General features: G+C 39.1%; 1 protein-coding gene across 1 annotated transcript in view; it reads right to left on the bottom strand.

Moving 5' to 3' along the window:
• Positions 1-1760: 1760 nt before the first annotated feature.
• COMMD1 (copper metabolism domain containing 1) overlaps positions 1761-16290 on the bottom strand; it is a 67240-nt gene continuing 52710 nt past the window's right edge. The window contains exon 3 of the mRNA XM_016214039.2: positions 1761-1978. Within this exon, the coding sequence (XP_016069525.2) occupies positions 1871-1978 (108 nt within the window). The 3' untranslated portion in view covers positions 1761-1870. The remainder of the gene's footprint in view (positions 1979-16290) is intronic.

Raw genomic sequence — 16290 nt, 5'->3', positions numbered from 1 at the left:
GAAACAGATAATATTCAATTAGGCAAGAAGGGAAGCGTTTTATTCTCATACTTTCTTCGAGGGAACATAAACTGATATAACCTTTCTGGAAAGAATTTGGCAGTGTTCAGTCTTAAAAACAGTGTATACCACTTCCAGGAATTCATTCAGGGAAAGTCAACTCTTCTCCCGGCTCTAGCCTTCTTTCTGTTATCTCTCTAGATGAGGTTGACGAGTCATTACCTATTCTTAGTGTTCTGTATTTTCACAATAGACTACAATATACCTACACTCCTTTGGTAATCAGTAAATATAAAACACACGCAAACACAGCCTGTCCAAAACCACTTGCATTCAGAAGTGCTTAGTGTTAACCTTCAACAACCAGTTTCTTTTATGATGAGGATGAAAAACTCAGTGTACATTAACAGTTTTTCTAACTACCTATGGTTTGGGAGATATATTAAAAAGCCCATGTCCACTTTTGTGGCCTCTACTTTCATAGGATGATCTAAACAGGATTTTCACTGTGGGCCCATGGACTGTTCCTTTAGGCTTCCACAAACTTTCATTGCCATGTAAGTTAATGCTAATGTGGTAGCTACAGTTCTTCCTTCCAATGACATCTGGAATCTCACTATCTAATGAAATACTAAATACTGTTATCTCCATTTTACAGCCGGAGACATGATCTAATTCTTTTGTATCACGTGACGGTAGCCCTGGGAACAGAGAGCAAGTTTTAATAGTTCTCTGGCCAAACCACACTATCCTACTATTTCAATATGTTTTCTGAAGGGTCCACAGGGGCTACATTTAAAACCTTCTGCTTATTGTTTGCTAACTGCTGGGATGGTTTTAATCAGGGAGGAAGCCAGTATTTTCAGCTTGGGTGTTGGAAGAACTCCTAAAACGTCTCCAAAATGATTTAGTAGAAAATGCTTAACAGAAGAGGACTTATATTCCTGCCCTGGAATAAACTCATTAGAACTGATATATGATGTAACCACAGACTAAGAGAACTTTTTTTTTTTAACACATTAATCCCAAAGGCAACTGAGGTTTCTAAGTTTCATCAGTATCAGATCACAAAACCTGTTCAACAAGGACCACTGCCTTAACATACTGGTTGACAGCTTCTTCCTCTTAGATAATCTTGGCGTTTCGTATAATTTCTCTACTAAGATCTAGTTTTTACACTAGTTTTCTTGAAGAGGTTTTATTTGATGATGCAAGTAAAATTTTCTGAGGTAAAAAACCTCGTATCACCTCCTTAGACATTTTTCTCTTCCCACAATCCTGACCCGAGGTAAGTGAGGGAGTCCCTTTGTGATGAGCCAGGTTATTTCTAGGTTCTAGAAAAGCCAAACCAGACCCTTCCAGATTTGGGCAGAACTATTTCAAGCACCTGAATCAGTTCCAGAAGCATCTCTGGTTTTACTGACAAGGGTCAGCAAATCTCTAGGACTCAGCTCAAGATACATGGTATTTGGTCAGCTTGTATTTGTATAAGTAAAATGTTTTCTAATTCTTGTATAATTTATCATGTATATATTCCTAAAATCCTACCCAGGAACAAACCACCATAACAAGGGTTTCTCAAGTCGACCCCAGCGCAGTCCACCTGAATCCAAGTCCCTGGGGATAGGTTCCTGGATACCTCCTTTTTTTAAAAAAATGCTATTACAAGTGCCTCTACATGCTGAAGTATGGGAACCTTTGCAGAGGAACAACTATAAGAGTAAACAGAAGAAATAAGTCCCAGCAAGCAGAGGCAGGCAAGATTTGAATTTGAGGATTTAATACTAATGGGTGAATAATATTTTTTTAAAAAACAGGTCAGTGGGGAGGGATCATGAACACTTTTTGCTCCAACAACTCCCATCTTCAGCTAGGCTGGCTGCATCAGCGTGCTGATACTTTCTTCTACCTCTGAGAGCGTCTTCAGAACTTGGTTGACCTTGGCCTCATCAAATTCCAAACACAGAAATTCAGATTCCTGGAAAACATAAATGGGTATTTTAGATAGAAGAGACCTTCAAGCCAAGGCTCTGGATCTGGCGTGACCCTTACCCAGCAAGCCTGACTCAAGCCTCTATATCCCAAAATGATATTTTACCCAGCACAGCAAATCCAACGCAATGCCCCAACACTTCTCTGAGGTGTTTCATAAATGGTAAAGAGGTGTTCAGATGTCAGGTGTTCTCATTATAAGGCACATGAGGAGCTCTTCTCGTGTGTCATCACATTTGATCCCATAATACTTTTTAAGGTAAGTACTTAAATATTGCTGTTTTATAGATGATGACCCTGGGCACAGAGGGGTTAACCTGTATCACAGAATCGGAAAAAGGCAGAGTCCGATTGTGAACTCCAAAGGCCATGCTGTCTCCACAGCACCCTGTAGTATAAAATGGAAGGAGGATTTGGATTGGCTCTGTGTTACCCTGGGAATTGGGCTAACTTGGATTTAGTGGTTATACTACAAATTGTGACAAGTGGTAACCAAGCTGCTTGGGAAACATCAATCATTGAAAAATAACCAGATCTTGAAACAGCTGTAAATATTTCTAGGGCTTTTCTACTTGCTGCAAGCTGGCTTTCCCAAGATTTCCATCAAGTACACCTTTAATCACTGTTAAGATCAGTCATTCAACCCTAGATTAGGTAGATATCAAAGGCAAAGGCCTCTGAAGTATGGTGACAGAAATTCCACAAGCACTAAACAAATCCTAGGTGTGCACTGTCTTGAGAGACAAGGGCAAATTATGTTTCTCCAAGAGTAACTATGTTCAAGACTCTTAATAACAATAATCATGTAATTTTAGAACAGTATGAATTATTAGGAATCATATAATCCAACTTCTTTGTTTTTCATATAATGAAATCAAGGCCCCGGGCATGTTTAAATTACATGCCTACTGTCCGTCTCTCGGTTGATGGCAGAGCCACCAGATCAATGCTCTTCTCTACATTTTCCTCTTGTAAATACTATGGCATTTCCCACTCCTGTCCCCAAAGTGGCAGGTAAAAGACCACAAGCCTCTTCAGAGGGAGGGAGTCACTGTCATCAGCTGAAAGAATCTTCAGGAGTTGATTTTGAAAAACTACCTTTGCTGTTGCTAAGCTGCTGTGCTGAGTCTATACTGATGCACTGAACATTTCCCCAGGAAAAACAAACGCAGATGAAAATAATGGGCCTCTCAGACGAAAGTCTCCCAAAGGGAGGAAAGACAGCTTTCCCTGACAAGAGGGAACTTTCTCCTCAAACCTACTTGGATAGGAGACGGGTAGAGTCTCATATGTGAGCTTAGAAACTGCCAGGTTTTCATTTAGTTGAAAGCAAAAACCAATTTTTTAAAAAAGAAGGAAGTTCGCTGTGTTTGAGCTTCAGGAGGAGCAACTTTATAGCAAATTAGGCAGTTTAGTTGGCTAAATGAAGAACAGGCCTCAGATTTGAAAGCCTCTAGTCTTCCTTCAGTTTTACTGAGATCTTTAGCTTGACTTTAAAATATTTTTTAACATTTGGCTTTTGAAACAATAGTCTATAAACTAATAATTAGCAGAGCCTAACATATATATTTAGAAAGCTGGCAAAAAGATTGATGTAATCTCTATTTCACCTCAGTGAAAGTTCGTTACAGTGATAGATCACCTTGTTTTCCATTTACACAGGAAGAGATTATCAAGGACAATGATCACAGAGGCAGGAATACCTTGAAGAGTTTGTTAATAAGTAGCCAGGGTCTCTTCTGATCAGGGTCATTAATTTATTGTAGGTTTTAGTACTCATATTATTTTTGATTAGCCCTCTTAAGTATTAATGAAGCTCAGTTCATTTTTAAAGGAAACCAAACACTAAAGAGAAATAGCAGGCTAGATAAAGAAAGTCAAAAGTAAAACAAATATTTTCTATCCTCTCCCAACCTTCATCTCTCACCCCTTGAAACAATGCACACTAACACTCTTAGAAAGACACGTGTGACCATACGTGGCTCTTAAAGAAGGTGTACCTGAAACTGTACTATCAATGCCTAGCTTCATCTAGTTATGCTATCAACCTTATCAGGAATTCAAGAGCCTTTAACCTGGGGCTTAACTCATGGGCTTTTTTCAAACTTCACGTGTGACTGGAGTACCCCACTGAAAGTACATCTAATGCATTTGAAAATATCTTTAGAAATGCAGGTGATGCTTATTAAGCCAGAGGCAGAAGGTACAGAGCAATCTGAAGCACTTCATTTTGTTTCAAAGTCCTGCACTCTGATCTGGACCTAACTGATCATAATAATGAGAGATGACAAGACTAAACTTTGGTGTTTAAATATCTGGCTGAATGATGTACTGCTAAACCAAGACTATCACTATTCTTTTCCCCCAGAGATTTCAAAGCAGCTTGACATATATTCCAATCCCCATTACAGGTCAGTGAATAGTGAGAGGTAGAGGTACCATCAATCTTCATTTTGCCACTAGAAAAAAACAAAACAAAAGAAACCCACAGACTAGCCCCAATTATGCAAACCCAGAATTCCCAGCTCTTTGACTTAACCTATCATTGGCTAACTACTCACATTTGCTTCTGAGTTTGGACACTCAAATATGATTTGTGTAGTACATGTAACAGAGTAGAATGGGAACTAATCGAAAATGCCTGATTTTTTGCTGATTTGCATAAATACTAAGACTTAAGCATTTACAAAGATATTTTAGAAACACCCAACAAAAGCAAATAAAATGGAGTCAAGTTATATAAACACAAAAAGCTCAACACAATTAGATCACTGACTGTTTCTGTTTTTCAAAACATTGTACTCCAATTGATTTTATGACTTTTTGTTTTCGGCAGGATTTAATGTTTACTTATTAAGATTTTCTGTATTTTGAAAAACTTTGGCTAAAAAATATTTGGGTAGAAAACTATTTTTAGGTGCTCTGGTTGGATCTGCAGGAAATCATACTAGTTTTTGGCTAAATAGAACTAGTTCCCAAGTGAAAATGGACAAAGAATCAGAGGAACAACTGCTGAACAGCTGAAAAGGCAAATGACATTGAAGGAAGAAGAAATTTCACTTAAATCTTAGAGAAACCAAATGACAAAACTCTTTAGCACTTTAAAAAAAGTGTTTTGCTAATTTTAGTGTGAAGTTCAAACTGGGGCCCCTCCTCATTCCTGATGAGGTATATTCCAGAGCAAACTCATTTGCAAACAAGTTTGACAAACAAACTAAAATATATTTACATGACAGAAATAAAGATTAAAAACAAAACAAAACTCATCCAGCCCAGCAGGCGTGGCTCAGCGGTTGGGCATTAACCTATGAACCAGGCGATCTCAGTTGGATTCCTGGTCAGGGCACAGGCCAAGGTTTCAGGCTCGATCCCCGGTGGGGGGTGCGCAGGAGGCAGCTGATCAATGACTCTCATCATTGATGTTTCTCTCTCTTTCCCTCTCCCTTTCTCTCTGAAATCAATAAAGACATATTTTAAAAACAAAAACAAAAAAACCTCATCCAGAGTTGCTTGTTTAGGCAGGAACCAAGTATGCAATGGCACTTGCTTTCTAAGGGGTTCTTGATAATCTACAGATTAAGATGGGGGAAACATCTTAATATATCCAATAAAAAGACAGGAGTGCGGCAATGAATGACAAACTCCTTGGCAGAGGAGGAAGACAGAAGCCATATTAATCAAACCAATTCTGGGACTGCAGACTTCTCCAACTAGAGGGATCACCAACTTGCTCAGTCAACAGCACCATCTCTTTGTTCCCAGCTTTTTCAAAGTGGTTTCTTTTAAGTCATTAATGACAGCATGATTAAACAGAAACAGGCAGAGTGAGAAAGCAGCATTTCCCTTGGCCTTGCTCTGGAAGAAGCAAATAGGTAAAGAGGGCAAAGTGGAAATGACCAAGGGTAAAAGGATTTTCAAATTCAAAAAGTGCTAATTTGGGGGAAGGGGGTGATTTTTTTCTGAGGTTATGGGGAAAGGGGATTAGTTTTGCTGGGTTTCCAACAAATTCCAAATATAGTTACATCCTGAGGTACTACTAGCGGTTGGGTCTTTAATGTATGAATTTGCAAGGGACACAATTCAGTCCATACAGTGCCCAAAGCTTGGAGGATCCTCTGTTTGTCAAGCATTTGATAAGTGTTTGCAGATGATGATGATGATGATGATGATGATGATGATCTCACACATGATTCCAGGCTTGCTGTTCATATCATACAGAAAAGAATTTCTAATAGTCCAAAGACAAGAAAACATATATACAAAAACTATCTGAGGATTGCTCAGGTCTGCCAGCCCAGTTTGACAGAAGCCATATCTGGCCTCATCTTCGCTGAACTTGATTTTGAAATGTCATTTAATCTATGGGGGCTGCCAGGATAAAAGCTGCCAGGAAGGGGATTGGAAAATGGTTTAAAAAGAAATCTCTCATAATCCTCTCTCCCAAAGCCTATATGTACCTAGCCTGCCATGCTATGTCCCAACGCCCAGCCATGAAAACTGACTCAGGGTCTGTCTGGCACACCATTCTGTGATAGAACACAGGAATGGGGGAAGGAGAAAAGATCTGTAGTCGCTGCATGAAGTTAGTCACTAGCCTCTCTAGCTCAAATAACTTATTCAAACTTCTGGAGGTGGCAGAAGAGAGAAGACTGCATCTTTATTATATAGAGTTGAATTCTAATATCACTTAAATTGCTGGGCCTTTGTTCACATGCAATAATCATCCCTCACATTAACCCGGTGCTTCATAGTTTAGAAAACACTCACATGCATTGACCTCAACTGATCCTTAGAATAGCCCGGTGAACTAGAAAAAGTCCAAGTCAGGGATAAGTTTCTTTGAACAACTGTGGAAGTGACACCTTGTCAATTTGACCCAAAGCAAATCTTTTTAGCTATATTCGGCAGGAAGACCTTGTCAAATAATGCAATGGATTTTGTGGAGTTTTATATACTTCTGATCCAATTTATGTAAGAAAAGAGTCCACAAATCTAGAAACTAGAGGACAGTCCTTTGCAAAAGACAGAGTAGATAGTCTTCTCCTAACTGGAGAAGAAACAGACTTTCTTATTTGGCCACCATTCATTCAGTAGAGTTTGGAAGCAGTGGAGGGAATAGAAAAGTTTGAGGGGGATGCAAGGATCATCTCTAGACACTGGGGGGAAATGAAATGCCACAATTTTAATTTTAAAAGAGTCAGTCTGCAAGACAAGAGTAGGAGAGATTGTGGGGAAAGTGTGACAAATCTGAAGGCATAAGCAAATTCAGAGGTTTACAGAAGTTACAATAATAATATTAATAGCAATGATAATTAACAATAGCTAAGATTTACTGGACACATAAAATATGCCAGGCATTACACTAAGTACTTTACATGCATTATTTCATGTTGGTGAGGATCATTTTATCCCATTTTACAGATGACGAAAGTGAGGAAGGGTGATCAACTTGTATAAGGGCACACAGGTGGTAAGTGGCAGAGCCAGTTTTTGTTTTGTTGGTTTTTTTAAAATATATCTTTACTGATTTCAGAGAGAGGAAGGGAGAAGGGGAGAGAGAGAGAGAGAGAGAGAGAGAAACATCAATGCTGAGAGAGTCACTGATCGGCTGCCTCCTGCACACCCCCTACTGGGGATGGAGCCCGCAAGCCGGGCATGTGTCCTGACAGGGAATCTAACCTCGATCTCCTGGATCCTAGGTCATTGCTCACCAGGCTTGTCGGGCTTCAGAGTCTGAGCCCTTAGCCATTTCACAGTCCTGACCCCCATTCATATGTAACATAAACATCATTAATAGTCACTAAATACCCACATGTGAAAGTTATTCTAGGATTCAGCTCACCTTAACAAAGACTCAAAGGAAAGCTGAGTGCTGACAGTATGATTACCCAAAGTCAATCTAAAGTGTCCTGTAAAAACACCTGGACAGGCAGTAAGTCCATCCCGGTTGCACAGAAAGTTTCAGCTCTAAGTGTAATGGGGTGACAGCACAGCTACGCTATTATGTGCACGTGACCCAGGCAGAGAAGCATATCATAAAGAGGCTAAGTTTTTATTCTGAGGCAAGATGGACTTTTATTCCCTCTTTGGGGGGCTGAGGGTGGAGAAGGGAGGCACAGGGAGGATTCAGTGACACACACACACACACACACACACACACACACAGAGCTACACACACACACACACACACACACACACACACACACACACACACACACACACACACACACACACACACACACACACACACACACAGCTACCTATCCCCATCACCAAGAGTTGGAGGCAAAGTTTACCTTGTTTTTCTGTGGACTAATGTGTGGCGCTCCCTGAATGAGACTCTCCCATTAACCCAAATCACAGCAGAACCAACATACCATGCTTAAACCTGGGATTTTTTCCATCAATAATCAGAAGTAATTCCCAATTCCACCTTGTTGTCTAACCCAAGAACACCAAATTATTCAACTTGAGGAAAATCACACCTGCATTTATAGGAACGTTTGGGATGTAATAAAGATAAATACACTAAATTGTGAGTTTAAACCTTTAGTATCCTTCATATTTGGCCCACATCTATTCTCTGGCCAAGCCAAGGGTAAACAGGAATAGGTGGAGTGACGGGCAAGAGAGCTCTTGATACTGCCCAAAATAGCACAGTTCAGTCGGATGTAACTGTCTGTCTAAAAATGTAAAGAGAGCGCAGGCAGCATAAACACTGCTAAAAATAAAAATAAGCAAACAAATAATTAGTAAAAATAAATAAGGCTTACTCTACTTTGTAGTCTACCCTTCTATCACTCTATCCAAGATTATGTCAATAAACCAGAAATATAAATTATCTAGAGGTATCAAAAGAAATGGGACAAAAATAGTAAAAACAACTGTTTTGAAGGGAAGTGTTGTATGTTCCCTAATGGAGGTATAAGAAAAACATAGTGACAATATGATATATATTTCCTCTGTGAAACTGCAGTCTCTGTTTATCTCCTCGACATGGTTTGATAAATTCTTTGCCAAGGGAGGAAGAATGAATGTAGTCCTTAACTCCTAGCTGAGCTGGGTTTTAACCATGCCTCAGCTGGGTTTTGCTGGCTTCTGAAGAATTTTAAACAAATTTGTAGAATTTAAGGCACTTAAAATCCTTTGTTACATCATTTCAAGTCTACAAAAAAATATGACAAAAATATGACTCTTCCCATACTTTCTCCAGATTCACCATTTGTTCAATTGTTCAAATTTTGCCACATCTGCTTTGTCATTCTATCACACAACCACTTGAGAGTAAGTAGGGTGTGTCATGCTCTTTTATCCCTAAAAACTTCAGTGTGTACTTCCTAAAGACAAGGATATTCTCTTACACAGTCATGTCATCTAATATGGTCTTTATCCAAATTTTATCAAATGCCCCCATAATGTCCTGTATAAAGTTTTTTCCTGCTCCCAAATCAAATCCACAATCACACATTGATTACGTTTAGATGTATCTTTAGTCACCTTTAATCCGGAAAAGTTTCTCAGTTAGCCTTTCTTATGCTCCTTGATCTTGACCTTTTTTAACAATACAAGCTAGTTACTTCATAGAACGCCAATCTGAGTTTGCCCGACGTTTCCTCATGATTAGATTCTTTGTGTGTGCACGTGCTTAATCTATTTATTAGTTCCTATCCCCAGTGATTAGTGAACACAGGCTTTGAAATCAGACAACTTAAATTCAAATCTAAATCAAAACTCCACCACTTTTGAGCTGTGAGACTGTCTAGGTTTTAGTTCCCTAATCTGTGAAATAGTGATTTAACGGATTTAACTGGTAAGGTTGCTGAGAAGATATAATGAGATAATGTATCTAAAGCAACTTAACACAGTTTTTTGGGAGTGGGTAAAAATGTATTTTACACCTTTTTGATTTAACCACAGTATCTCATACCCAGCAATATTAAAATAATATTAGTTGGTTAGGCAACATCTCTTTTTACTTTCCCAAAGGGAAAAAAAGAAATACTTCACTCACATTACACGCTGCCTCTAGCAATCTAATCTGGCCACATCCTTCATTACCAGCTGGAGACTGGCGGCAGCATCCAGCCTCCTAGATGCTCCTATTGGGGGCTCCAGGTATCCTGCCGCCCCCCGCACCAGCCCAAGAAGTGCACAAGGGCTGGCCGGGGAAAGAGCGCCAGAGGCGACACCGTGACCGCGCTCCTTCCTGTGGCGCTCTCGCAGATACTGGCCGGTGCAGAGGGTGGACGAGTATGACAGAGGCATCACCCGCAAAGACACTCGTCATGCATCTCCATAGCCATGGGCCCTAGAAGCCACATGGCCCGTGGCTCTGTGGAGCCCACATGCAATGGAATGCCACTGCGAACACAAGCTGACCTAGCCAGATTCTGGGCTGGGCTGGACCTTAATATGGAGCAGAATCATCTGGGCAGTGGCTTTAATCTTAGCTCCGCTGAATACAAAATGGGACTTTTTCCATGGTGGGACAGAAGGATATGGGACCTTGGAAGAGAACTTACTGTTACCTCATCAATAAAGCTTTCCATAACATCTCATCCTCCCATGGGTGCTTCAGGAAATTCTTATTCCTGGGGCACCCTAAGAAGCCCATTTCCACCAGCAACAGGTGGGGACGCAGAGGACACCCCACCAATAACACCTTTATTTCATCTTCACCGATGAAGAATAAAAATACTATAACATGAATATTAACACAGGACATTCATTAATTCTGTCATTTACAGGGTAGAGGCCGTAAGTCTGGGTCTTCTTCCAAGAAATACGTAGACTGAAATGAACTGTTTTAGAAATGGGACTTATCAACTGGAGGTTAAATCTAAATAGATGACAATGAAGATGCTGTACTGTGAAGGTGACTATTAGCCTCTGTTCCTTAGGACATAATGGCTCTATTGGAAATTTCCAGAAAGTCATACAATAGTCCTCCCTTACCCATGGGGGATACATTCAAGAAACCCCCAGTGGATGCCTGAAACCAAACCCTATATATATTGTGATAGAACCAAATGCTATATATATTGTGATAGTACCAAACCCTATATATATTATGTTTTTTCCTATACATATACACTTATGATAAAGTTTACTTTATAAATTAGTAACATTAAGAGATTAACAACAATAACAATAAAATAGAACAACTATACAATATACTGTTGTGAGGAGGAAGAAACTTTCTTCTACCCTCTTAGGTTCTTTCAGCTAGTCTAATAATTAAATCTACATGAGACAGATTAGATTAATGAAAGACAATAACTAAATTTAATTACATACATATCTACGGGAACCCTATACATGACAGTTAGAGGCCCCACATACAGAAGAGATTCAGAGACAGAAAGGGAAAAAGAGGTATGTACAAAATCCTGAACTGAGGGTGAGATAAGGCACCTAGAGGCTTCACAGAGGAGGAAGGTCATACAGAGGATGATCTGAAGATCATATGTTCAGTAATTAGAAATTTGCCCTGCCTGAAAGATAGGTTATAAAAAGTTATTTCTGGTAATAACTCATTATGGGCAAGGCTCCCAATCTAAATATTTTACAGAAGACACTTTTATCACACAAACATAACTGTTTCCCCTTCAAGGTGCTCTGGGTCAATGTCCACACGCCTCTACAGGGCTGACCACCCTGTCAGATCTAAAAGAAAAAGTGGCTGTCAGAAGAACAACCAACATTCTATTTGGGGCAGTGTGTTCTCAATGTGATAATCATAAAACGCTAAGTCAGTGAATTAGGCATCAAATACTTATTGAATGCCTTATACCAGACAGGTATAGTTCTAGACACTGAGGATTCAGCTGTAAACAGAAAGAGTCTGTGCCCTTGAGGAGCTCACATTCTAATGGGGGGAAAAGACAATAAATTAAAACACTTTAATTTAGGCAATTTCAGTAGCTCATTATTTTTTATCTATATTAGACATGTAGATTGAAGCTTCTGACATTATGAGAAAACTGCTAGCTGCCTCCCAGGTAGTTATTCAAAGGAGTAAAGAAGACTGAATAAATTATAGAGGCTGACCCAGTTCCAAAATTCAATTCTCACATTATTGTCTCCTTGCTATGAACTGAGCGTCATTGCCTCTGTCCTTTGGTAACACATACAAAAGCAGGATGAGATCATTCATAGGAAGATAATGAAGACCTAGATAGTATAAAATTACAGAGCACAAGACTAGAAATCTGAAGATCTAGGATCTACTTCCAATTCTTTCATTTAATATTCACGTGAACTTGGATAATTCACTTAAACTCCTAGAGCCTGACTTATTTCATCTGTTCCATCCCACTTTGTAGGGTTTTTTAGGAAAACCTTAAATGAAGCAATAAAACAACTGGAAAATAATTAAAACACTGGACAAATACCAACCATATTGCCTAATCAAAATGTTTATAGGGAGAGACAGAAATAACTATATTTAAGAACAAAATGAATCCCTGTTCTTGTATATTAGCTGTTTTTAAAACTTTGCTTCTATTCTATTGTCCCAAAGGGCTCAACTCTTTGAAGAAAATGGATCCTAAAAAGTGATGTAAGGATTCGAACAGACCTTCTTAGTGATTACTCCCCACTCTGAGCTAAGATCAGAAAGTTACTTTCTGAAAGGTATTTCATTTCTTGGTATCCTACCCCATGATTAAATGTCATTATGAGTTATTCTCACTGATTATTATCGATTAGGAGGTAGGAAGTATGTATCAAGTCCTCTCTCTTAGCTGTTAAGACCTGGATTATCAAGGACCATGATGTGATAATCTCTCTCTTTTCTCCTTCAAAGACTATCCTTTCATTTTCCTTTGGTATCTCTATAGCCATCATCTTAAATTCAACTGTCCATGGAGCAGGGGGGCCAAGTAGAAAGCCAAAGCAGGCTGGGGAAATATGGTGAGAGTGAGGAGTTGTGGGGCTGAAGTGGTGAGTACAAGCATCATCCAAAGAAATAATCATTTATCAGCTCTCGCCTATTGTTTGTAGAAAAGTGGGCTCTGTGTTGATGGATCTTTGTTATTTCAAAAGATTCCAGAAACCAATTTTTTTTGTATGAAACTTCTGAAATTTTATTTTATTTACAAAATGCCCACAGTCACCTGGGGCAACTATAAATTCATAGTGCAGATTTCTTCTCCCAGTGTAAAGGCAAGTCATTTATTTAAAAAGTATTTATTGATGCTGATATATAATTTATCATTATTCTGATTTGAGGAAATAAATATTAAGGGGGCCTACAAGCTAGACATAGGAGAGAGGACATTTCAGGCTACGCAAACATGTGCGAAGACACTGAGGTAGAAGTAGGCCTGGCATGTTATGGGAAGGGAAAAGAATGAATAGACCAGTTTGGCTGAAAAAGAGAATTCTTTTAGAGAAGGAATGGGACACAGATGGGAAAAAAGTGTGAAAGACATTGAATTCTAGAGTAAAGAGTTAAGATTTTTTTTAAATATATTTTTATTGATTTCAGACGAAGGGAGAGGGAGAGAGAGAGAGAAACATCAATGATGAATCTTTGATCAGCTGCCTCCTGCACTCCCCCTGCTGGGATAGAGCCTGAAACCAGGACATGTGCCCTGACTGGGAATCAAACCGCTATCTCCTGGATCGTAGGTCAACACTCAACCACTGAGCAATGCCGGCCGGGCAAGAGTTAAGATTTTTATAGATAACCTTTAAAAGATAGTCTATAGACAATGGAGAGGAGGGAGATCATTGTATTTCCTATCTTGCCAAGAGTTATATGTTGTTCTTCCCATTTTATTTTTTCCAAAATAGAGGATAAGGCCAAATGTGAGCCCAAGAAATTTGAAGTTCTAAAAAATTCCCAAATGAATGCCAGTTTAACCAATCACACTATAAGTCAACTTTGTTGGCAGTGGTGGTCAAGGCTTTCAAAGCAAAAATTAAATGATCTCCAAAGGCTTACTTCTTTCTGATCAATAAAAACATTTAGAATTTAAAACCCAGAAAAGGTTACTGGACAGTTTGGCACATTGTCAGGTTCATCATCAGACAGGGCTCTCATTAAATTGCCTGTCAGCTAGCAAGAAGCTGGATGGCAGGAGGCTGGCCTCAAGTCTTCCACTAGGGGCACAAGCCCCAGAACATACCACCATCCACATTCACCAGGTAGAGACAAGCCACAGAGTCATTTCTGTTTTATTCTGCAAAATACAACTCTGGGGGTTTCCAGTTCAGTTAATATTCTCGGTAAATTTCTGGAAACAAATAGCCAAGAGAATAGAGCTAGTGACTTTCATCATAATCTGTGATAGTAAAATACCAAATTAAATGGACTTTGTTCTTTTAGAGAAAACATTCCAGAAATAGAGTTGGAAAAGGCCATGCACACATTTCTGAGGAACTTAAACTTTATTACAAAGGCAGTGAGGGACTCATTAAAGATTTTTAGCCAAATAAATGAAATGATCAGAGCAGATTTTAACACTAACCTGGTGGTAATATTCAGAATGGCTGGAAGAGGGGAGAAAGACCAAAAGTAGGGAGACCAACTTAAGCAATGCACAGAGTTGGGGATGAGCATGGTACGTGTGTAGGACAGTGAGGCCAGTCTGGACGTCCGAGGGCCGAGGAAACTATCAGGAGCTGTTGTTACCCTCACATATGCACAAACTATCTCACGCATACGCACAGCTCAAACACAGTGCCTCTACGTATGCTTATCAGTTCTATTCTCTTTCCAGAAAACTTCTGCAATAAACAGATGGCTAATAATTATTAGCCTCTCAGCTACAGTGCTCACCACCATTTGGCAGCTTCCCTACATTAAAAAGTTGAAAGTCTTCCCCAGACGGGCGTGGCTCAGAGGTTGAGCGTTGACCTAGGATCCAGGAGATAGTGGTTTGACTCCCAGTCGGGGCACATGCCCGGGGTTAAGGACTCCATCCCAAGTCGGGGGCGTGCAGGAGGCAGCCGATCAATGACTCTCTCATCATTGATGTTTCTCTCTCTTTTTCTCCCTCTCCCTTCCTCTCTCTGAAATCAATAAAAAGATATATTAAAAAAAAAAAAAAAAAGTTGAAAGTCTTAAGAGTCTATCTTACCCTAAAATTATTATTTCTGCTTTAGCTGAGACTGTCACACCAAACCATGTGACAAATACCTATTTAGCCTTTTGATGGGCTACCCTTGTTCAGGGTTCCCTCTGATCTAAATAGCTGGACCAGTCAGAAAAATAGCTTCTCTTAGGTCGATTAGCAAGGCAGGGCAGACTATGACAGACTTTTGAAAATTTTTATTTTTCATTTACAGTTGACATATTTAGTTTCAGGTGTACCACTGATCACTCTGATAAAGTCTAGTACCCATCTGAAACCACACATAGTTATTACAATATTATTGGCTGTATTCCCTACACTGTACTTTCATCCCTGTGACTATTTTTATAATTGGCAATTCATACTTCTTAATTCCTTTCACCTTTTTCACCCATCCTCACAACCCCCCCTCCGATCTGGCAACTATCATTTGTTCTCTGTATCTATGAGTTTGTTTCTGTTTTTTGTCTTTTCATTTATTTTGTCTTTTAGATTCCACATATAAGTGAAATCATATGGTATTTTCTTTCTCTGTCTGACTTATTTCACTTAGCATAATACCCTCTAGGTCCATCCATGTTGTCACAAATGGTAAGAATTCATTTTTTTCATAGCTGAGTTATATTCTGTTGTGTATATATGTACCATATCTTCTTTATCCATTCATCTATTGATGAACACTTAAGTTGCTTCCATATCTTGGCTATTGTAAATAATGCTGCAATGAATATAGGGGTGCATATATCTTTTCAAATTAGTATTTTTGGATTTCTTCAGATAAATACCCAGAAGTGGAATTGCTGGGTCATATGGTAGTTCTATTTTTAATTTTATTAAGGAATCTCCATTCTGTTTTACATAGTGGCCACACTAATTTACAATCCCACCAACAATGCACAAGGGTGTCCTGTTCTCCACATTCTCACCAACACTTGCTATTTGTTGATTTATTGATGATAGCCATTCTGAAAGGTGTGAGGTGATATCTCATTGTGGTCTTAATTTGTATTTCTCTAATGATTAGTGATGCTGAGCATCTTTTCATATGTCTATTGGCTATCTGTATGTCCTCTTGCTATAGCTCAGGAAGAACAGAAAATAAGCTACCCTAGGTAGAGCAAAGAGAACTTTTAAAGCCAAGTAGACATGATGGCCATTTTAGATAAGCAAACATGTAAGATTAACCGGTACCCAATGGAAACAAATTCTTCATTCA

The sequence above is a fragment of the Miniopterus natalensis genome, chromosome 13 (assembly GCF_054644295.1).
Source record: "Miniopterus natalensis isolate mMinNat1 chromosome 13, mMinNat1.hap1, whole genome shotgun sequence".
Taxonomy (NCBI): Eukaryota; Metazoa; Chordata; class Mammalia; order Chiroptera; family Miniopteridae; genus Miniopterus; species Miniopterus natalensis.
This window is presented reverse-complemented; position numbering and strand designations above follow the sequence as displayed.